General features: G+C 41.7%; 1 protein-coding gene across 2 annotated transcripts in view; it reads right to left on the bottom strand.

Annotated features, from left to right (window-relative positions):
* The window catches only part of CHCHD3 (coiled-coil-helix-coiled-coil-helix domain containing 3), a 158,798-nt gene that overhangs the window by 87,931 nt on the left and 46,284 nt on the right, over nt 1-24,583 (bottom strand). For both annotated transcript variants that reach the window (XM_082060017.1, XM_082060018.1), the window contains exon 4: nt 21,878-22,022. In XM_082060017.1, coding sequence (XP_081916143.1) covers nt 21,878-22,022 — 145 coding nt within the window. The remainder of the gene's footprint in view (nt 1-21,877; nt 22,023-24,583) is intronic.

The raw sequence follows: 24,583 nt of genomic DNA, 5'->3' as shown, positions 1-24,583 counted from the left end.
TACGCTGCTCTCTAATAGGTCATTCCCCAACTTACACTGGAACCTGGGGTTGTTCCTGCCCAGATTCAAGACTCTACACTTGCCCTTGTTATACCTCATTAATTTTTCCCTGCCCAGCTCTCCAGCCTGTCCAGGTCTCTGATGGCAGCACAGCTTCCAGTGTCACCACTCCTCCCAGCTTGGTGTCATCAGCAAACTTGCTGACAGTCACTCTATTCCCTCATCCAAGTCATTGATGAATATATTGAATAATAGTGGCACCAGCACTGCCCCCTGAGGCACTGCACTGGATACAGGCCTCAACTGGACTCTGCCCCATTGACCACAACTCTCTGACTTCTTTACCTCACTACCTGATTGTCCAGACCGCACTCCCTCAATTTAGCTGTGAGGATGCTGTGGGAGACTGTCAAAAGCTTTACTGAAGTCAAGGTAGACCACATCCACCGCTCTGCAAGTTGAACAAACCCCAAAATAGCAAGTGCAACTCAAAACACCATGAGATGTGACCTCTAGTTCGGTCTGGGAAAAATTAGTATCTTCAGGAGGAGCTCAAGATTTCTTTTGCTTTTATAAGTCTAAGTTTGCTTTAAAATATTTATGGAAGCCTAAATCTTGGTCTGGAATTGCCACTGTTGCCTAATTGTAGAACATTTCTGCACCAGAAAACATCACAAAGGGGCTCACATGCACAAGCACAAGTTTACAAATCAATTCAACTATTGAAGAAACTCAGTCAAACCATAACTGACCAAAAAAAATAAGCTTTTGGTCCAAAATTATCCGTTCCTTAATAAATGTTCTTCCTTTAGCTCCACTATCAAAATTCACCTTTGGATATCAAGAGCCCATAACAACCAAAGGGAGATTAAAATACCCATTAGTATCAGGCCTAACTGATATCTTGCCACATATGAAAGCCTTTAAAAACTCAAAGTTTAATGAGTTCCTAGTAAAACCTGAACTTTTTCACTCGCTTTTCTCCCCCCATCAATATTCAGATTTAAACAGGTGATTTCTCAGCTCAGCCCATAGAAGTTTTGACTTAAGGATAAAGGGGAAATTCCTCATGTCCATTTGATTCCTCTCCAAATTTAAACAAGTATTGATGAAACCTTCCTAGCTCTTCACTAAAGTTGCCATTTCTGTACATGAAAACACTGCAGAAACCAGTGGGGAAAATTAAAAAAAGGTATTTCATTTCTTTTTTTTATTCCAAAACACACATGTTGGTGTTAGATGATTATCTACCATGCTACGGATTACATCCAAATGATAAGGGAAGGTCATGTCAACGGAAATTAAATACAGGAGATGTTATTATGGAAGGAAAGATCAATTTGCTGAAGCTCAGTCTCTGAAATCACTCGCTGACTTATCAGCTGCACTTACCAGTTTAAGGCTACAGTCCAGTTTCCTCAACGAAAATTTTATTATTAAGGGTAGCCCTTCATAATAATTTTGCTGAGCTAATGAAAACACGAGAAAACAGCTGATCCAAGCAAAACTCTTGAAATTAAATTAGGGAAGTTCACAGAATCCCAGAATGTCCAGGGTTGGAAAGGCCCTGGAAAGCTCATCCAGTGCAATCCCCTCATGGAGCAGGAACACCCAGATGAGGTTACACAGGAAGGTGTCCAGGCGGGTTGGAATGTCTGCAGAGAAGGAGACTCCACAACCCCCCTGGGCAGCCTGGGCCAGGCTCTGCCACCCTCACTGGGAAGAAGTTTCTTCTCAAATTCAAGTGGAACCTCTTGTGTTCCAGTTTGATCCCATTACCCCTTGTCCTATCACTGGTTGTCACCGAGAAGAGCCTGGCTCCATCCTCCTGACACTCACCCTTTAGATATCTGTAACCATGAATGAGGTCACCCCTCAGTCTCCTCTTGTCCAGCTCCAGAGTCCCAGCTCCCTCAGCCTTTCCTCACACGGGAGATGCTCCACTCCCTTCAGCATCTTGGTTGCCCTGCACTGGACTCTCTCCAGCAGTTCCCTGTGCTGCTGGAACTGAGGGGCCACAACTGGACACAAGATTCCAGGTGTGGTCTCCCCAGGGCAGAGCAGAGGGGCAGGAGAACCTCTCTGACCTACTGACCACCCCCTTCTAACCCACCCCAGGTCCCATTGCCTTCCTGGCCACAAGGGCCCAGTGCTGGCTCATGGTCACCCTGCTGTCCCCAGGACCCCCAGGTCCCTTTCCCCTACGCTGCTCTCTAACAGGTCGTTCCCCAACTTATACTGGAAGTTCTACATGCTCAACATCATCCCCAACCACCAAGTCAACAAGCCTGAATAAAGTTGGTTCCAGGTAATTCTGCTCATTTTTGCAAAGTATCATATGAGAAGCACTATTAGAAATAAAACCTCGACACACGTGGAGATCTTCATGGGCACAGGAAAAATACAGGAATAAAATAGCTATGCTAGGGAAATCAGTGATTCTATCAGTGCAAGATTAAAATTGTTAAACTAAATGTAATGCACATGCCTTAGTTCTCCATAGTGCTAAAGAAAATTACTTTTAAGTGTTCAAAAAAAAAATACTCTTTTTCAATTTGAAATTCCAAAGGATACGAATTTTAAAGAATACTTAAATACTTCTATTAGTAAATATTTATTATATATTACCTCAATCCCTTCTCGCCGCTATTTCTGACAACGTATATAAATGCCGGATTGTGGAAATTCCAGCAGTCGCTGCGCTGCAGGTATTTGCCACATGGGGGATTGCAAATCAATGGGAATGACTGAAAAAGTTACATGGGAGGAAAAAGCCACAAGGATCATGACACGGAAAAGGTTAAAAAGTGACAATTAATTTCTAAAATAACAGTTTAAACTACCTGCATTTCTACAGATGGCTTAAATATTTCTCATTAACTTATTGCTTCGGAAATGTCAACTGGTTTTCCCCCTGAAACTAGACTTAGATTTGTATATTGCTTCAATGATTTCCCTCTTTGCAGTGTTTGAATATCTTCTACTTTGCAGAGATGTCAAGCAGAAAAATTATATACATGTAAATACACCCCCCCACAAATGTACACGTGCATGTTAGCACATATTTCAAATCTGTATCTCTTACTGTTTTCAATATTATTCCAAGAACTCACATGTATTCACACTTTGCAGTAAGTCTGAGGTCTATACTAAATCACATTTGACAAATCTGATACTTCAAGGGAAGGAAATCTGGCCTCACTCCACTGATTGGGACTGTGGGAGCAGAAGGAAAAACAGGTTCTTACCCATAATTTGGATACTAATTTGTACTTTTTGCACTCTCAATTCCTTTAACATCCACTACAACTTAGCAGTGCTCAACATACAGGTGTCAGCTTCTCAAAACACCCCCCACCACCACCTAATTAATGAAATGGCAACATTAAAAACATTTATTGTACAAGGTAACTGATAGAAGACATCAGTAAAACAATGATTTTCATCTCTATCAATTGCCATTTATCTTACTATATTAACAATCTGGAAGTGGATTTTACTGAAATCGTAAAATAGAATCATAGAATCATTTCAGTTGGGAGAGACCCTTAAGATCGTCAAGTCCAACCATTAATGCAACACTGGCCCTGCCCCATATCCCTGAGAACCTCATCTAAACCCCTTCTAAACCCCTCCAGGGATGGTGACTCCAGCACTGCCCTGGGCAGCCTGTTCCAATGCCCCACAGCCCTTTGGGGAAGAAATTGGTCCCCACATCCAACCTCAATCTCCCCTGGCGCAACTTGAGGCCGTTTCCTCTGCTCCTGGCGCTTGTTCCTGGGGAGCAGAGCCCGACCCCCCCTGGCTCCAAGCTCCTTTCAGGCAGTTCAGAGATCAGAAGGTCTCCCCTCAGCTCCTGTTCTCCAGCTGAACCCCCCAGGTCCCTCAGCCGCTCCCATCACACTTGTGCTCCAGCCCCTCACCAGCTCCGTTCCCTTCTCTCCACTCGCTCCAGCACCTCAAGGCCTTTCTTGGCGTGAGCGGCCCAGAACTGCCCCAGGATTGGCGGTTTGGCCTCCCCAGGTCCCAGCACAGGGACGGTCACTGCCCTGGGCCTGCTGGCCACACCAGTGCTGGTACCAGCCAGGATGCTGGTGGCCTCTTGGCCACCTGGGCACACGCTGGCTCATGTTCAGCCTTTGGCACCAACACCCCCGGGTCCTTTTCCAGCTGCTCTTCCCCAGCCTGCAGCGTCCATGGGGTTGTTGTGACCCAAGTGCAGGACCCGGCACTTGGCCTTGGTGAACCTCAGACAATTGGCCTCAGCCCATCGATCCAGATCCCTCTGTGGAGCCTCCTGCCCTCAGCAGATCAACACTCCCACCCAACTCGGTGTCATCTGCAAACTTACTGAGGGTGCACTGGATCCCCTCATTCACATCACTGATAAAGAGACTGAACAGAACCGGCCCCAATACTGAGCCCTGGGGATGCCACTCATGACCAGTCACCAACTGGATTTGGCTCCATTCACCACAACTCTTCAGGCCCAGCCCTCCAGCCAGTTCTTCATACATCACAGAGCCACTACTTGATAAAAAACTGCATTTATCTGAGTTATTTCAAACAGGATTTTAGATCTAAGCCTCAGCATAATACAGTAACTCTTGGGTACACAGCTTAAGAACTACCTCATGTGTTGAGAAACCAATTTAATCCAGCACAATATAGTTCACCCAGTAAAGGGAAATTTGTATTTTCCCCCATTCCACAGTATACTTGGGTAATGAATCAATGATGGCAAAGTGAGAAACTCCAATATAGACACTTACACACGCTAAACCACCTTCATACGTTTCAAAACAAGACTCACACTGAGCGAGTAGGTGGGGTGAGAAAATAAACCCATTTCTACTACGCGTGTAGTCACGACAACAACCAGCAGAAGGTTTAAAGAGCATAAAAATCTTGGAGCTACAAGAAAGACAAAAAGCTTTAAGATGAGAAATAATTCCCAGGGAAATTGTTTTGGTGTAGAAATAATTGCCAGGGGAATTGTTTCATTTTGGAAATGCATCATGTCTTCAATTCTGTTTTCAATAGATCTTTGCTCGTTAGGTGAAGGTTACCAAGACAATTAGTTTTGGCATCAACCAACCGTATTTTCCTTGGAGCATTTGTTCCTTACGGACAGATCAACCTCCTGCTGCCTTACCTGGGACTGGCCCCATCCGGTGTCACAGCAACAATGGGGACGAGGAGGGAGAGGAAGCACCTAAAGGTGACATCAGCTGTGATGTCAGTTCTGTTACAGCAGTCTGATTGGCCAGGGGACAGGTGGGCATTATGACATCATCAAGTGTATCACAAAGGTCAAGACTTCATAAGGCAGGACTGACAGGTCCTAGTAAGGCCGGGAGATGGGCAGCAGCCGTTAATTGTGGATTTTAACAAAGAATTTGGCAACCTCAGGGTGGACAAAAGAGGGAAAAGCCACCGATACAAGAGCCAAAGAGGGACTGGAGAAAACTAACCAAATCAATCTATTCAAAACCCTATTACTGTAGATTCATATCAGCATTTTGGTTGGAAGAGACCCTCAAGATTGAGACCAACCATTAAGCCAACACTGTCAAGTCCACTACTAAACTACGTCTAAGAATCTCATCTCCATATCTGTTCAACCCCTTGAGGGATGGTGACTCCAGCACTGCCCTGGGCAGCCTGTTCCAATGCCCCATAGCCCTTTGGGGAAGAAATTGTTACCAAGATCCAATCTAAACCGTCCCTGGTGCAACTTGAGGCCACTTAGTTAGTGGGACTTCACTCAACAGTTCCCCTGGTGAAACTTCAACTCACTGCCCAAAGCAGCCCCAGATTCCATTTCATCCTCCCTCACGTGTTGCTGCTGTTTCCACTAACTCAAACTTAAGAATTCTGCGGCTACACAAGATCTTGCTCAGTTTAGCACTTGTACACAAAAGCTGGTCCCAAATCAACCTCAACTGCTAAACCAGATAAGACCTAACACAGAAATATGGCTACTCGGCACAGCATTGTGTTAAAAATGAATAGCCCTGCAATTACGACTTCTAGATATAGTTAAGTTCCCAACCAGAAGTCATTAAAGCTCCACACAAAATTGCAGACCATAATGGATGTTCATTAGCCGTCCTCTATTCTGAAACCAACACTTGCCTGTCTAAACTCATGCTGCTGATTGACTTTAGGCTCAGCTTTTATTAGTCTGCCTCTTTCTGTTCTAGCACTAAGTCATCTGCGCACACTGAATTTCAACAATACTGCTACTGTATTTTCCTCATTTAACAGCAAAAGTTCACATAGACCTTCACACCATAAGCTGCTACTGTGTTCTATCCCAGAACAAAAAAACAAACTCTGTGAATACTGTGAGATAATATAATTATACATTTAACTTGTAAAAGCCCTTTGAGAGGCCCCAAGACGGAATTCATTCTCTGGAAGCTCTCTTTATTAATAAAAAGTACTTATACCAATTACTTTGAACTTCTATAGACAGTGCCTTATTTCAAACTATTTTAATCAATCCTCACAAAATCTCCTGGCAACAGCATACAGGAACTATACAGAGGCAAGGGAGCCGTTGCGTTTCAGTCGAGCTACCAATTCTTTATGTTTATTATTCATCCTTACCATGGTTTTTAATTAATCAAACAAAATAAAACCAATGTGGTTTGCCAGCCTCAAAGTCCTCCTTTATTAAAAAAGTGATTACATGCAGTAATCTGGAGTTAATATTAGAAAGGCTTTATAGAATTCTCTAGTCCATACTAACACAGTAACTAATCATTTGCAGAGATTTAAATTAATTTGGGTCAAATGAGATTCGACATCATCTTCCAGGTACAGCTGCTCCCGCTGAAAATGTTCCTGATGGCACTGACTGCTCACAGAACTGGTGTGAATCCAGCGGCGAGGGAATCGCTGCGGCTCACCCCCTTCATTCCAATTATTCCAAAGGGATTTTGCCCAAAGCAAATTAGAAAAGCGCTCGCTTGAATTGCTACTCATCCGGTTGGTGAGAGACACTCACCCCTAGGAAGGGGAAATGATGAGGAGCTGCCGAAACCTTGACACGTCTCCACTGATATCACTGGATCTAGGAGATGATGTTGGCCAAAGCGACCGGAGTCTGGCCATGCAGTAAATGATGGGGATGAGACGTCGCCTGAACTCCCATTTCAGCCCTATGATGTTGTGGCTGCCAAGTGAAACAACATGCAGTGCTATACCATTTATATTCTGCAGGATTAGTAATATATTTGATACGAGAAATTACAGATGTCTTAAAAGCATGAAGTAATTTTTTTACCACAAAGTGGAATTATGACATATCATTAAAAACTATCAAAAAGCTTTATTTTACAGGCACTCATTTTATCATATATTAAAAACAGTGAACCTTGCCACAAAAGTATGAGTTACTAAGAATTATGTATTTCATCTTTAGACTAAAAAACATGCTTGGGGATACCAGTTTCTGTCCAAAATCTCATGTTTGGCTACACATGGTTTGATGGTCACTATCAAAACCATTGGGATGGCTCAGGCAGAGCTGCAGTTGCTGCTGTTACTTGTTTGGGAGCTTGGTGATTTAGTCAAATCAGCAGCAATTGTTTAGCAAGTAATTAAACCATAAAGCCTTAGACCTGTGATTTTCAGTCTTTTGAAAGCAATAATCATGAGAAATCCCAGCACCATTCAAATTACTCCTGTCTGGGATCCCCAGCATCATTTGCGTGATCATCCATTCCCATCATATGGCTGGATTAGCGGCTTTAGCCAAATTACACAGCACTGTCGGCTGTTTTACTGAATATTCACTATATATCCCCATCGTTCATCATATCTGGATCCATTTCTTCATCACGATACGGGTGTAAAACTTGAGCATTTCTGTTTATTCGCTCTGAGCCAGACCCATTAGCACACAACAAAATACTTCAAGTCCAATAAAACTTGAAAGACTGGCCCATTGCTTTCTTCACATTTTTTAAACCAAAAGACTGCATTATATAAATTTCATGATTCCCCTAAGTGCCTTTAAAATTACAAGCAATTTAGACTATGATTCACTTTCATGCAGCCTCTGACTACATGCCATTTTTTTCCCCCCATCTCAATTATATCTTAATATTATGGGGGCTGAAATGCATTAAATAAATCATATTTCATAGCAAAGCAATAATACTTACATGCATTTCAGAAGAAATTGTCCTGCATTATAAATGTATTTATAATGTCATTACCTTATTTTCCACATTGACTGAAATATTAGGCAGCAGCAACTGCTCCAAGCTACGGATGGAAGCTTTTAGCCAACCTTATGTTTATTCTGCTGCTGGTAATTAGCTGTTTTAGTTAATATAATACAACATTTACAAACAGCAATTTATCCAATATATAAACCCGCTCCAGTAATTAGGGAGACATCGTTATTGATTAAGATTTAATATGGCGGTTGCTGTTCCTGCAATGTACGACACAGAGGGAACAGTCGCTAATTTGTTACAGGGCAGTTCCCAGTCATCTTGCACAGGACCATGAATTTAATTCTCTATACACTATTTTCTGCAATATTTTATCCAACCTGCAAATTTAAAAGGTTTTAAATGAGCAGGTAATAACAAAAAAAATATAAGAGATAAAATACATCTATGACAATTTTAAATTAAAACCTAAATACACTACAATAGTATTACCGGAAGTATTAGTGTATCAGTGAATACGGAGCATTTTGTTTCGTGTAGCAGAACAAACAAGAAAAATTGTCAGAAAGATTAATTCCAAAAATATTTCAGTTCATTGCAAAATAAAATAGAGCAAAGGTTGATGGTATTTCAGCTGCAAGGTTAAGGATGAACTCACGCTATCAAAACTTGCTCCTCAACAGTAGCTTCTGGAACCAGGACTCTCTGGACTCAGGTTTAAATCCAGCAGCATTCCTGAAAATGAAATATGAGTCCAAGACTCCTCTGCTGAGCTACTCACATGAACAGCCTGGTACCTGGTAGAATCACATTTTATATTTTCATTATCAAAAGCAAATGAGACAACTAAGTACAATTGCAGCTATTTAGATTCTCAGAACACACAGCGCATTTTGGTACGAGACACAAGAGACACGCTCAGAAGCACCAAACACTATACAAATAAACATAACTAGATCTATATTAAGGAACTTATCTATAATACTGGAAATCTGAGTCAAATTCAACTTGAAATTGTATATTTAGGAGATGCTGGAATACAAAGGACTTAACTTTGATCAGTTTCCATTTTTCCAATTCTGTTTTGTTGGGCTTTGGGTGGGTTTCTTCTTAATGAATGAAAGAAGATTTCAGTATCAAAGGACATACTTAAAGCCACAAAAAACTCATTAGTCCAAAAACCTCTCTGTACATTTGAATGCAAACATGTAAAAAATTACATAAAGTTTTACACTAAACTGGAAAAAAATGAATATTCTAGTCTCACACAGCCTCATAATATTACATTGTGGTCAATGGGGCAGAGTCCAGTTGAGGCCTGTATCCAGTGCAGAGCCTCAGGGGGCAGTGCTGGGGCCGGTATTATTCAATATATTCATCAATGACTTGGATGAGGGAATAGAGTGACTGTCAGCAAGTTTGCTGATGACACCAAGCTGGGAGGAGTGGTGACACTGGAAGCTGTGCTGCCATCAGAGACCTGGACAGGGAAAAATTTATATATAACAAGGTCAAGAGTAGAGTCTCGAATCTGGGCAGGAACAACCCCAGGTTCCAGTGTAAGTTGGGCAACGACCTATTAGAGAGCAGCGTAGGGGAAAGGGACCTGGGGGTCCTGGGGACAGCAGGGTGACCATGAGCCAGCACTGGGCCCTTGTGGCCAGGAAGCCAATGGTACCTGGGGTGGGTTAGAAGGGGGTGGTCAGTAGGTCAGAGAGGTTCTCCTGCCCCTCTGCTCTGCCCTGGGGAGACCACACCTGGAATCTTGTGTCCAGTTGTGGCCCCTCAGTTCCAGCAGGACAGGGAACTGCTGGAGAGAGTCCAGCGCAGCCACCAAGATGCTGAAGGGAGTGGAGCATCTCCCGTGTGAGGAAAGGCTGAGGGAGCTGGGGCTCTGGAGCTGGACAAGAGGAGACTGAGGGGGGACTCATTCATGGTTACAGATATCTAAAGGGGGAGTGTCAGGAGGATGGAGCCAGGCTCTTCTCGGTGACAACCAATGATAGGACAAGGGGTAATGGGTGCAAACTGGAACACAGGAGGTTCCACTTAAATATGAGAAGAAACTTCTTCCTGGTGAGGGTGGCAGAGCCTGGCCCAGGCTGCCCAGGGGGGTTGTGGAGTCTCCTTCTGTGCAGACATTCCAACCCGCCTGGACACCTTCCTGTGTAACCTCAGCTGGGTGTTCCTGCTCCATGGGGGGATTGCACTGGATGAGCTTTCCAGGGCCCTTCCAACCCCTGACATTCTGGGGTTCTGTGATGACATGCTCACACACTTCTGGTAACAAAAAGTAGACACATAAACCCACAATATACACTTATTATAGTAAATGAAATGAACAAAACTACATAGATTTTCAATGCATTCTTAGATACCTGTGGAATTCACAGAGTAAGACTCAAGAATTCACTTCAATGTATTCTTATAATTTAACCCAGTTACATACATATAATGACCAGGGGAATAGTGGAGGAACGGGGTTTGTGTTACAGAGAAAGTCAGGAAAACTATTATATTCATTAAAATGCTCCTGAAATGACTAGTTTATCATCATTGCCACAGAACAGAGCAAGCTGGGCATAAATTATTTATGATGTGTAACAGTTTAATGGAGTATAAAATAGCTTTTTTTCTTCTCCCTGGTAGTACAAGTTGTGGGGTTTTTTTGTTGTCACCCCTACACGCAGCAACATTCTCTGCACATTTACAATTATGGCAGATGCAACCATTTTTAAAATTGTTCTATATACGCTAAGTTAAAGGAATTACGTATGCCACCTATTTATTATGTTTTTAAAGTGCTATCATAGCAGAAAACTGTTGAACTGCATGAAATTCAAGTAAATTGCAAGACTGGTGTCACTTGCTCCAGAAATTTAGGAAAATTCTTGTATCAAAACCTGCATATGGCCTGAGACCATCATCAAAACCACCCCTGTGGGACGGTGCACTGAGCCCAACCTCCATCTCCCCCTGTGGCCACCAGCGCTCCATCATTGTGCAGAACACGCTTCAACCTTGGGAAATCATAGTATCATAGAATCATGGCATCATTTTGGTTGGAAGAGACTCTCAAGATCATCAAGTCCAACTATAACCCACCTCTGGCACTGCCCCATGTCTGAGAACCTCATCTCCGTCTGTCCAGCCCTCCAGGGCTGGTGACTCCAGCACTGCCCTGGGCAGCCTGTTCCAATGCCCCACAGCCCTTTGGGGAAGAAATTGGTCCCCACATCCAACCTCAACCTCCCCTGGCACAACTTGAGGCCATTTCTTCTTGCACTCCATCTTGTTACTTGGGAAAAGAGACTTGGTGATGGAGCAGAAATGTGTGATTACCCATGAGAGCAAAGGGATTTTCAATACCTAACAGTTAAAACCTTAGAAAGTCATAACTACAGAGTGTACTGTACATCACATATGTAAAAGGGAGCCAGTATGAAACACTCAGTCCCACCAGTTCCTCACAAATGATTAAGAACCATTATTCACAAAAGAATAAACGTGTTCTGATTTAGGACCACAGGATGGGTTGGGTTGGAAGGGACCTTCAAAGGTCACCCAGTTCCCCCCCCTGCCATGAGCAGGGACATCTTCAGCAGCTCAGGTTGCTCAGAGCCCCGTCCAGCCTGGCCTGGGATGTCTCCAGGGATGGTTCAGCCACCACCTCTCTGGGCAACCTGGGCCAGGCTCTCACCACCCTCCCCGTAAAACATTTCTTCCTTACATCCAATCTAAACTTACCCTGTCTCCAATTCAAACCATTGTCTCTTGTCCTGTCACTACAGGCCTTGGTGAAAATTCTCTCTCCATCTTCATTCTAAGTCCCCTTTATACATTGAAAGGCCCCAAGAAGGTCTCCCTATCACCTTTTCTTCTCCGGGATGAAGTCGTCCAACTCTGGTAGCATTCGGTGAAGTCTTCCAAGAATAAATTAAGGACAAGGGAGATGCTTCATAAGAGAAAAATGCAGCATGGAAGTAGTTTTCATTGTGAGTCATTTTGTAATTTATTATCAGCACATTTTGTGGGATGTGGATGCAGGCACCATTGTGATATTTATACCTTTTGGGTCCAAATCACCTTAATCAAATAAACTGTCTACAGAACAAGACATGGACACTTCAGCTGGAGCCCTTCAAGCCAAGGAACGGACACTCGATCATCACGTTGACAAGCAAAACAGGTCAGAATCACATCCTAAAAGCTCCTATTTCACTTCAATTATGAAGAGATCCTCAGTTCTGCTCAGTTCTAAGCAGACCAGTAACCAGCTGAAAACTCAGATACCTCTGCTTGCCAATGAACTGGGCAGTCAGACTTGGATAAAAGCGGACAGTACCACCACCACACACACAGAACTCAATACTAAGCTTTTAAGGCAGTAGAGATTGAAGACAACCCTGTTTATTTAGACTGATCCTCTGCATAATTAACTGTCACACATGGGAAAGTAAAACTGAACAGGTAGTCAAACTCCTTTTGTGAGTAATTGCGAATGAACCCCTGTATTTTTCCACTGATTTATTGATTTGACTTCCATTGAAAGCTATCAAGAAAATAAGCAGTTGTCTCGACCATCTATGGAAAAGCTGAGAAGTTGGAGCATTCATAGAGTTCCCAAGGAACCCGGTATCTGCCAGGAGAGCGGTGCCTATCGCACCAATTTCAATGAACATCCTCCTACCTCCAGGAAAATCAAATTAAACGTCCATCAACCTCTAAAACAAAAAAGGCCACAACTCACCCCACACTGCTCAGACTCAATAATTCCATCATTTTTCATCAGAGCTTGGGGAGAAAAGCCGGGCACTATTTTTCTGTACAATAACTCACTTGCAGGTAGGACGCTCAAAGAATTTTCTCAGATTCAGTATCTTCTTATAACATCATTACTTTCACAATAAATAACTAAGATTTTTTTCCCCACACTTCAAACAGGCAGATACAAGAAAAAAATTAAAATATTGCACAAGTTACTAGGAAAGTGAAACAAAAAAATTCAAGGAACCTACTCATCTGAGTACTTTTCAAGTCACAGGATCACAGAATTGACTGGGTTGGAAAAGCCCTCAGAAATCATCCAGTCCAACCCTTGGTCCAACTCCAGTCCATTGACTAGATCATGACACTAAGTGCCTTGTCCAATCTCAGTTTAAAAACCTCCAGGGCCGGTGAGTCCAGCACCTCCCTGGGCAGCCATTCCAATCCTGACCACTCTCTCTGCACAGAATTGCTTTCTCATCTCCAGCCTCAATTTCCCCTGGCAGAGTTGAAGCCCATGGCCCCTTGTCCTTTTGCTGATGCCTGGGAGAAGAGCCCAATCCCCACCTGGCTACAACTGCCCTTCAGGTGGTTCTAGAGAGTGCTGAGCTCACCTCTAAGCCTCCTCTTCTCCAGACTAAACAAGCCCAGCTCCCTCAGCCTCTCCCCATAGGGCTTGTGTTCAAGTCCCTTCCCCAGTCTTGTTGCTCTTCTCTGGACCCGCTCCAGCACTTCAATCTCTTTCCTGAGCTGAGGGGCCCAGAACTGAACACAACACTCCAGGTGTGGTCTCCCCAATGCAGAGCACAGGGGAAGGATCACTGCCCTTGTCCTGCTGACCACGCTGGTTTGGATACAGGACAGGACACCATTGGCCTTCTTGGCCACCTGGGCACACTGCTGGCTCATGTTGAGCTTCCTGTCCATTAGTACCCCCAGGTCCCTTTCTGCCTGGCTGCTCTCCAGCCACTCTGTGCCAGCCTGGAGCGCTGCAGGGGGTTGTTGTGGCCAAAATGCAGGACCCAGCACTTGGCCTTGTTGAACTTCATCCCATTGGAATCAGCCCATTTTTTCCAGTCTATAAGTCTCCCATTACTACAGCAGAACCAACATCCCTCTTGCTGACCTCAAGAAGCATTGAAAGAAAATTTGATGTTCTAGAGATATTTTCCTCCTGCACCAAAATAGCAGGTACATGGAAACATCACCATGAGTCTTTGGTCATTACGCAAATTGTTGGTAGCGAATACAACACCACCACAAACAGCGAATATCATAGAACGGCAACATGAAGTCCACTACTCAGTATAGTGACTTTTTAATAAATAGTGACTTTTTGGCGGATAGATGGCTGAATCCTTCCCAAACTGTCCTGTTTCAATGGCTTGGTCCTCTTGCAGCTGGTGTTACCTGTGTCTGACAGTGACAAGTCCTCAGTAAGTTATAGATATTATAAAGTAAAGCTTTTCATTCATTATTGAGGTGGTCATTAGTAAACCAAACTGCTCCTAATCTCCTTCCCCTCTGTAGCCAAAAACAACCCCTTTATTTTTGTACACCTTCTAATTCAACTCAAAGGAAGACCAATAACTAGAGTAACAGAGAGACTATTTACCTCACCAAAATTAACCTGAGAGCAAATAAATAAGAAATTCAAGTTAGAATGGGAGTTTCGAGACCCAGCAAACTTCTGTTGAAATGGAGGCGAATGTCTCATGTTTTAAGATGGGGTGAATTACCCTATTTTAATCCATCACTTGTATTTGTACCACGTCACGTACAAGGACATGTCTTGACAACCCTTAGATTTGCCTTTTGTTGGGCAATACAACTGGCAGGGTGTACACACTCCCAAGGCCCAGAAATCATCAAAAACAAGCTGAATTGGAATCTTTATACATAAATATTGTGCTCGAAGCTTCAAGAGAACATTATTTAAAACATTCTTTTCAAGACAACTTGATATTCTCTCTGAAAGAAGGGAAAATATACGTACAAAGGATTAATACACTTACTTTTTGCCCATGCATGACAAGGAATGATGATATTCATTGGAGAAGTTAGCACGGCAATTTTGTTCGCCGTTCAATAAAATGGGAGTAGCAAGAACAAATTGGTTAATGAATGAGGGAGGAGAGAGCAGAGCATTATGCAGTGAATCTATAAAAATGAACTCAATTGGAATTCAAGCAGAAGAACAAATTGCTGGAGCAGCAGGCTTTGGAAAGCACTAGATCTTCATCTGGATGCTGAGATAACGCAGTGATTCATTTTGCTCGTCAAATATCTTGGGGTTTGCTATATAAGAATTAAAATAACACTTTTAAATGCTTTTTGACTATCAAAACACATTCTTCTCAACACACTCAAAAATACATTTTCAAGAGAATAAATCTTCCCCATATGCACCTTGTTTGCCTTCAAAATTTTCTGGTTTTACTACGTTTCTCCTGTCAAACTTTGACATGGAAAAAATAACCATTGATCAGTTCCCATTTTTCCAATTCTGTTTTGTTGGGCTTTGGGTGGGTTTCTTCTTAATGAATGAAAGAAGATTTCAGTATCAAAGGACACATACAAAGCCACAAAAAACTCATTAGTCCAAAAACCTCTCTGTACATTTGAATGGAAATATGTAAAAAATTACATAAAAGTTTATACTAAACTGGAAAAATGAATATTCTAGTCTCAGACACACTCATAATATTGCATTGTGGTCAATGGGGCGGAGTCCAGTTGAGGCCTGTATCCAGTGCAGAGCCTCAAGGGGCAGTGCTGGGGCCAGTATTATTCAATATATTTGTCAATGATTTGGATGAGGGAATAGAGTGACTGTCAGCAAGTTTGCTGATGACACCAAGCTGGGAGGAGTGGTGACACTGGAAGCTGTGCTGCCATCAGAGACCTGGACAGGCTGGAGAGCTGGGCAGGGAAACATTTAATGAAATAGAACAAGGACAAGTGTAGAGTCTTGAATCTGGGCAGGAACAACCCCAGGTTCCAGTGTAAGTTGGGCAATGACCTATTAGAGAGCAGTGTAGGGGAAAGGGACCTGGGGGTCCTGGGGACAGCAGGGTGACCATGAGCCAGCACTGGGCCCTTGTGGCCAGGAAGCCAATGGGACCTGGGGTGGATTATTTTTAATACAACATGTTGCCAAGTGAAAAGCTGATGGACAGAAGTATTTGTATTGTTCCCTTGAAACAAGTATTTTAAACACTGAAATGGACATTGTAAAGGGAGAGAAGAGAGACACAGGTAAGGAACTTCTAGTTCACAGGCACTTAATGGCAGTTTCAAAGATAAAATAAAACATCTCCTTAACAGCAAATGACATATCGCACCGGGATTACAACCTACAGCATCAAGATACATCACCCACAGGCTATTTTAAATTATTTTTACTGTTTAACTATACCAAGAGGAGGGGAAAATGGTTCGCTCTTGTTAATCAAGTAATCCTAGATATGCAAATAGGTCTTTAGTGTTTCTTCCAGGCACATTTATTTCTCCGAATTAAAGGAAAAAAACCTCATGATTCGCAAATATCTGGTAGGAAATCCCATTGCTGGAAATCAAATGTTCTTGATCTCTATTTGCACAGCAACAGCTGCTTTTTCATAAGTGGAGTTTTACACCATCTATTTAACATCACAGAAATATTAAGTCTTATTTCTGTCCCAACCATCTCAGTTGAAATGCCAGAAAGAGATGGGGAGAGTCGGTGAGACAAGAAGAGTCACATTGACAATATTCTGATGATTCAAAGAGGAGAAATAACTATTTTCTAACATCTAAAATTAAAGAACAAGAGGCAAACCAGCACTAGATTTCATTTTGTACCGTGCGGTTTCCAAACTCAAGTTTAATTTTCAAATAGGAGCCTTTAGTATCTTTATTCTGGGCACCAATCGTACTGTACTTCTCCGAAAAGCTCCAGTAAGCAATCATGTTCTGCCTGGGGCTATGTAGCTTACCTCAAATTATTTCAGATTCATCTAGAACGATGCATTTTTTCTATTAGGATGATGAATGAGCTAAATGAGGTATGTAATAAATACTGTAGGTTTGTAAACAGGCTGCTTTTCTCCTGAGAACTAATGCCTTAACTCATTTAGTAATTCTGCCCCCTGGTATTTGCTGGTGAAGTCAGCCTTAAAATACGGTTAGGACGGGACTGTTGGGAAAGAGCAGGAAGGGTCACAAAATAATCTGTTTATGGAAAATAGGGGACCTGCTCTTGATGAAATTAATGAATTGGGGACAGGACAAATAAATGTAACACTGAAGCAAAGGTCATTGTGTAGCGCACATGGGACCAGCCAGGCAAGGATGACAAGGGAAATATCCAAATGGTTGAGACACGGAGGAGTGAAACACTATTTTAACAATATGTATTCAACGATGAAAATAGGGCAAATTCACTCCTAACAGCTCAACGCGCTTCGGCTCTAATATATCACGGAATGTATTTTGTCTATTGATTTCCGTGCTCAGAAAAGTTAAAAGAAGAATTATACATCTCATGTGATTTCGCTAGGAAAAAAATATTCAATAATCTGATTACCACATGCACCTAAGGAACAAAAAGGGCCTTTTAATATAAGGACACTCCTGTCAAATGGATTTTTGAACACAATTTATCAATAGACCTTCTTGTATAGAAAATAAATTTACAAAGCAAAAAATACCTCAGCAACAAGAGACTTCATTCTCTAACAGGTACTTCAAGGCCTGAACAATACACGGGGAAATAGAGATAATTTTATTAGTATGAATACAAATTTCTAATGATAGCAATAATCAAATTTTAATGTTATGGTTACAGCAAATGAACAAAACAATATTTCTGTGCCTCTTCAAAGGGAAATGAGACTTTAATGTCATTGGCAGCTCAATAAAACCATTTTCTAACATACAGGGTCTTAATGACAGTTCATTTCAGTCCCAACAGAGAAGCAAATAAGTTAACCAGAAACTCCAGCTCATTATAAGGAGATGGAAACACAACAGGTCCTCTGCACTTGGGATAACTATTGATTTTTTCCTCCATATTCTCTACGTCTCACCCTGACTCACATAATAACTCAAGTGATGGAACATCAATACGCTATTTATGGCAAAGCTACCGCATTTAACGCCACTCAACACAATGCCCAACTCAACTATACGTGATTTTTAGATGTGCAAAGATCTCCAATAATAAACATGGCAAAGGAGGATTAGATTGCTGCCCATGTAATAGAAATATTGTTGGGATGGTCAGAAGTCCAGGGCCTTCAACCACACTGATATTTGCTAAGGAGGATCACACCAGTACCAAAATTCTTTATGGCTGGACTGAAATAAAAGACTTGATTTATTCTGACATCCTCCTTGAAAAAGGATGGGCAGAAAAAATACCATACACATGCTAAGGGTATGAAAGAAATACATATCACCTTGCTACAGACAGTTCTCACGTACGACTTGAAGCATGTGGTGTTTTGTGCTTTGAAAATACTGATAGTTCGCAAATACCACACCTGAAAATGGACTATAAGTAAAGCTAAAGGTACAAAACCACTCATTGAACTGGCCTTGCCACCAAAAAGTTGTCATTTTCTTTCCCCAGCAACTTGCCTTCCATGCACAGTTCACCTCCTCAGCTCCGTTATTTCTCTAGTCGAGCTATAAAGCAGACTGTGGACACGTCTACATTTGAAAAACCCTCCAAGATGGATTTATGTTGCATTTCCTTCAGTCCAGATCGGCACTGGCACAACAAAAGGAGGAGAACTGCAGTGCAGAGATGGAAACAGGTAGGAAAAAAGGTAGGGAAACTCTTCAGGAGCAAAGCAACTGTTGACACCCAACACTGATGCACATCTGACCCTCTGGAATGAGACAGTTCACATCACTTGCTAGACAGGAGAGGGAAAAAAAATAAGAATATACTCCTCAATGTCAATGACATCTGAAGGTATCACTAAAGGAATCAAGAGCAGCTGGATTGATTTCTGCTGAATTTGAGCACCAGTGGTTGAACAAATCCTCACACAATCCTCACACTGACTCCAGAAGGGATTTCTCAGGATTTGAGCAGAGTCTGGGAATTCCAGTACAAACTAATTTCTACCTTGGTTGGTACAAACATCAGAATAACCGGTTTGTAAACCTCTGGCTCTGCCCACAACCTCTTTTTGAAGACGGTGATTTTCCAGTCCACAGGGAGTCAAGGAGCTTTCCCCCCAGCTCCCACAACACATCAGCGGTTCAACCATCATTAACTCATTTATCAGCTCCAAATTTATTTCAGAGCTTTATGAACACCCTTAACAAGCGTCATAACCTTCCTCATTCTGCTTAATTAAAAAAACAATATAATTTAAAAGTATTCCTTCCTTCTTTGCCTTACCTTGCTGTCCAAGCCCTGCCGACTACGTCTACATTTTGGGTTTTGGGCTTTTTTTGTTCATTTGGGCTTTTTTCTGCTTTGAGAAGGAGAACACTTGAACTTAAAGACACCAATAACAGTTATTGTAGTTCTTGTCACCTAAAAAGCTTTAACTCATTTAACTGCTCATTTTAGCTTCATTTTACCCACTTGTTTCATTTGTACAAAGAGCTCATAGGGTGTTAACACTCAAGTTTTTCCTTTCTGGATCTATAATCAGCAGTTGGTATTAAAATTGTGTAAGAATGAGAAATAATACTCCAATTTAACAATATGTCTATTTATTATAACTAAATAAGCAACCTTTACAAAGAAAAGAGTAAATAAAATTCTTCCTTTCTAACCATAATTTCTTATCCTGTGCACTACTTAAAATGAGTCGGTAGCAGAGGAATTACTTGTGTGGATAATGCTACTGACACATCAGAAACACACTTTCCTCAAAAAAAAAGAATTTCACAGGCTAAATCAAATCCAGCCTACATAAAATATAAACCTACTGCAGAAGTCTACTAGAACATGGAATTACTCATTCTACCTGACAATGGTACACACTGATATATCCCTCTGTGTTACACGTTTTATAAATTCAGCTTGGATGCATGAAACAACAAGAAGAGGAAAAAATGAAGCCAAGGAAATAAAAACCAGCCACCTGCAAGAAAATAAGGGAGGCAACTTATAGAAGGACTTGCAGGGAATGTCAGAATCACTCAACGTTCTCATATTTAGACCCATTTTAAGGAAACAAACACGCAAAGCCAACTTGCTACTTCGTCACCTTATGATGCACTTGAAAGAAGGAACACGCTATAGCGGAAATGGCAAATTTGTGGTTGGAACAGCCAATGTGGTTAGTGATTTTCAAAGATATTTTCAATTTTCACAGCTCAAAACAGTAAGATGATGAAAAATTATATATAAGTCATCTTCCAACTCAACGCGCAACAAAACCACCCACCTTGCGCCACTGCTCCCCATGTTGATTAAGTTCACCACTAGTTAATGGAGATTGCTAACTTAAAATATCCTAGAGGCAGTGAAAACGAACAATAAAATTGACATAATGGCTAAATAAACCAGATAAATATCCGTAATAAGAAATCTCTCAAGTGTTTGGCCAATGAGAAAGGCAGCATGTGCTGCTCAGTACAGTAATAAGTGAAAGATGCAAACCCCCTCGTAATTATGCAAATTAATATTCCCCATTATAAATCTTCAGCTCCTCATTAGGTTGAGGCTACAAATCCCTTATCTCTCTTGTATAATATTAAGAATCCAAGGGTTTAACGCCAAAGACAAAGGTTGTACCTTGGTCATCACTGCTCTCCATTTTCCTTTGTTCCCATATTTTAATATAACAAAAGAGTCAATATTTCTTTAGCATATTGTAATTTTTCTTCAACACCAACATTACCAGAGAGCTGAAAAAGCATCAGGAAATGTCTGCAGAAGATACTTATATACAGGTGCACTTAGTTAAAACTTGTTCAGTTTTAAATTGTGGGAAAAACCCCATGGGTGATAGATTTTTAGTCACACAGTCGAGATAAAGCAATTGCTTACTGAAGTGATTGGTTTACTATGTTACCAACCAATAAATCTTTGAAAGCTTTGATTTTATTTCAGATACGGAGGGCCAAACAAAATTTATAGGCATGCTGACCCACATAATGCCATCTATTTCAATAGGAATGCTCTTTTTCTTCGAAAATACCAATTGGTTTGCTATTTATATTTGAAAAAAGCATATTCATACCTCAGGGAATAATGATGATTGTAATGATGACTGTAATGATTATTGTTAAAAAGAAGAGTCAACAGAAGCTCAATATAGCAAGAAACCACAATATCTAAGTAGTTATAAATCTGCCAGACATTTGAAATAGACTGAAATATATACTGTCAGTTTCCAGAGGAAAACAGCCGTATTTTACAACTTCCTTGTCACAAAGTTCTTAGACATCAGCTCTAATGAAATATGATGCTTTGACGCAAAATTTTTCACGAAGCTTGTTCCAATCTAAGTTAGACTTTTACACGCCAGAACAAAACCAACAGACTTCAAAAACCTTACTTCTTGAGTTCTTATTGTTAACCAGCAATATCATGGATCTCCTTGACATATGAACTAATTAATCCCTGGAAAAACTCTCTAGTCTGTAACTTCTTAACAAAGAATAAGCACATGGATCAAATAGACCAAGACTATCACCCCACTCTTCTACCCTCCGGAAAACAATTGCTTTTAATATTTTCCACATACAAAAGATGACACATTTATAACCTTCAGAAAGGTTAGGCCCTTTCTAATCGTCTCTTCTTACGACAGGGATATTTGAGAAGGAATAAAAATGACATAATATTAAGTAGTAACAAGAAAATACCTGCTTTCCTCTTCTACCAATAACCTGAAGCAAGTGTGAGGAGCTGGTTGGTTGGAAAATAAATCTGGGAGTTGTAGAAGGGTTTGTGAACTTACAAAACGTTGGGCCTTCTGGCGCTCCTCCTCCGTGGCGGCTCTTTCGCGGAGAATGGCTCGAGTCAGGTGTTCGTTGGATGAAATCCGCTCTTGCTCCAGGAGTTTCCCGAACTCATCTCGCACATACGCTTGTTCTTGCTTCAGTCTGCAGGAGACGGAGGGAAATTCACATTGAAGGGCTGTTGTCCAAATGTATTTTCAAAGGACAAATTCACTTCTATAGCACTCGTTGTAACGCGTGATTATCAGCTTAAGGCACCTAAAAAATATTCGCTAAAAAATGAAGTTTATTTCAGGTTTAAGTGTCAAAATCGGAACACGCAAAAACCTTAGCACCACTATTTGTTAAATGATACAAAGACAACTAATTCAAGAGCTTTACGAATATATATCATTAAGGAAGAAGAACATGCATGAAGCTCTAGTTGTCCATTAGTTGGTTTTGATCTGGTTTTAAGGACCATTTTATCCAGGAAAAATCTTTCTCCTACCAGCCAGGGGCACCCAATTTCCAGCTAAATCCTCCTTTTCTGCAATGGGACCATGTTTGCCTAACCCTGGACATACCATAAACCTAAATACTGCATTTACCAAGCTGCAAATAGACCAAAAACCCATAATAAACCTTTCCCAGCAATTTGAAAACATGAGATGAAAACAAGTATTGAACTTGTTGCCGAGTTAACAACAGCAGCTCCAGTCCCAGAATATTTCCAACATTTAAATGTCACGAACCATCAATATATTTGAAATATTCACTGTAGCGCTTGATAGAAGCACAGCGCACCTAATTTCCATGAAAATACATCGATATAAACTGTTTAGCTAATAAAACTCATCTGTTGCACGTATGTTGTGACACTGAACACAGAGTCAGCATTAGGGAACTCAGAAGAGTAATGACACTATGAAACACCCTTTCTTCAAACAGATTGTTTTGAAAGAGTGATGGAGAAAAAGCTTAAGTATTCTCAGTGCATTTAGATGTTGTCAAGGGAGTTTCAGAGAACAAATCATAATGAGTAGGGTCACTTGGTAAAAGGTACCGGCATTACAGTGCATTAGATTCTTCCCCAGGGAAAATATTTAAGTGAGGTGGGGAGGTAAGAAAGAAAAGACAATTACAAGATGTATTAGTTGTGTGCTCAGACACAACCCTCCAAAATGCAGCAACCAACTGGGAATCTTTATAAAAAGTTTATTAAGCAGCATCTTCAATTACTCTAGGAAAAAAAAATAACATTATGCAGACATGGACCAAGTTCCATTAAGTGATTTCCCAAGGTCCCCCAAATTATTGCGGCAGAATTGATAGAACAAACCCTTCCCACAAACGATGGCGCAGTCAAAACATGCTGCTTGTCTTTTCCATTGTGGAAATCGTGTTTTGTCTAAAAAGCAAAAAAATGTGTCAAAATAGAAGCCTCAGCAGCCTTTTCTGGTGAGATACGGCAGCAAAGGCATCAAGTGTTGCAGAGACCGAGGGAAGCGCCTTCCTTGCTGGATTTTACTACCCACAAGTGGTTTTCCCCTAAAAACATCTCATTATGCATGCCATACCTAGCAAAGAAACTATAGAAAATCAGACAATATTTGGAAAAGGTTGCAAGAGGTTTCCACAATACTAATTCTCCAAAATTAAAAAAAATAAACCTCAGATGTTTACATCTAATTCTTGGCAAATTGCTTCTGCATTTGACACAAGCTCAGTCCTTCTCAAGTCGTCTTCTTGCCCCGGGAATTACGAACCTTCACAAGGTCTCCTCTCAACCTCTCCTGCAAAAACAAAATAAATACACTTTTCCTAACACTTAAATAATGGGTTCCTAACATCAGGGTAACAGCTTTGATGGCTTAACCCAATCACTGTTACATTCAGCTTCCCTGCTAAGTGTCTACAGAGGGACAAGATGCTCTTTTCTACTCTTCACAGAATCCCAGAACGTCAGGGGTTGGAAGGGACCTGGAAAGCTCATCCAGTGCAATCCCCCCATGGAGCAGGAACACCCAGATGAGGTTACACAGGAAGGTGTCCAGGCGGGTTGGAATGTCTGCACAGAAGGAGACTCCACAACCCCCCTGGGCAGCCTGGGCCAGGCTCTGCCACCCTCACCAGGAAGAAGTTTCTTCTCAAATTTAAGTGGAACTTCTTCTGTTCCAGATTCAACCCACTGTCCCTTGTCCTACCGTTGGCTGTCACTGAGAAGAGCCTGGCTTCATCCTCCTGACACTCACCCTTTAGATATCCATGGAAGTAAGGATGTATACATGTATACTTTAGATATACATGAATGAGGTCACCCCTCAGTCTCCTCTTGTCCAGCTCCAGAGCCCCAGCTCCCTCAGCCTTTCCTCACACGGGAGATGCTCCACTCCCTTCAGCATCTTTGGTGCCCTGTGCTGGACTCTCTCCAGCAGTTCCCTGTCCTGCTGGAACTGAGGGGCCACAACTGGACACAATATTCCAGGTGTGGTCTCCCCAGGGCAGAGCAGAGGGGCAGGAGAACCTCTCTGACCTACTGACCACCCCCTTCTAACCCACCCCAGGTACCATTGGCTTCCTGGCCACAAGGGCCCAGTGCTGGCTCATGGTCATCCTGTTTTGCCAAAACTCTCCACAAGTAGAGAACTCATGGCAAGACTTGTTATTCTGACCTTAATCCATCCATTTAAAATCAGTTCATGTATCTTGATACTACCTTTTGT

Source organism: Streptopelia decaocto, assembly GCF_964273445.1.
Source record: "Streptopelia decaocto genome assembly, chromosome: 1".
In the NCBI taxonomy this organism is placed as follows: domain Eukaryota; kingdom Metazoa; phylum Chordata; class Aves; order Columbiformes; family Columbidae; genus Streptopelia; species Streptopelia decaocto.
Note: the sequence above shows the minus strand (reverse complement) of the source record. Positions and strands in the feature narration are given on the sequence as shown.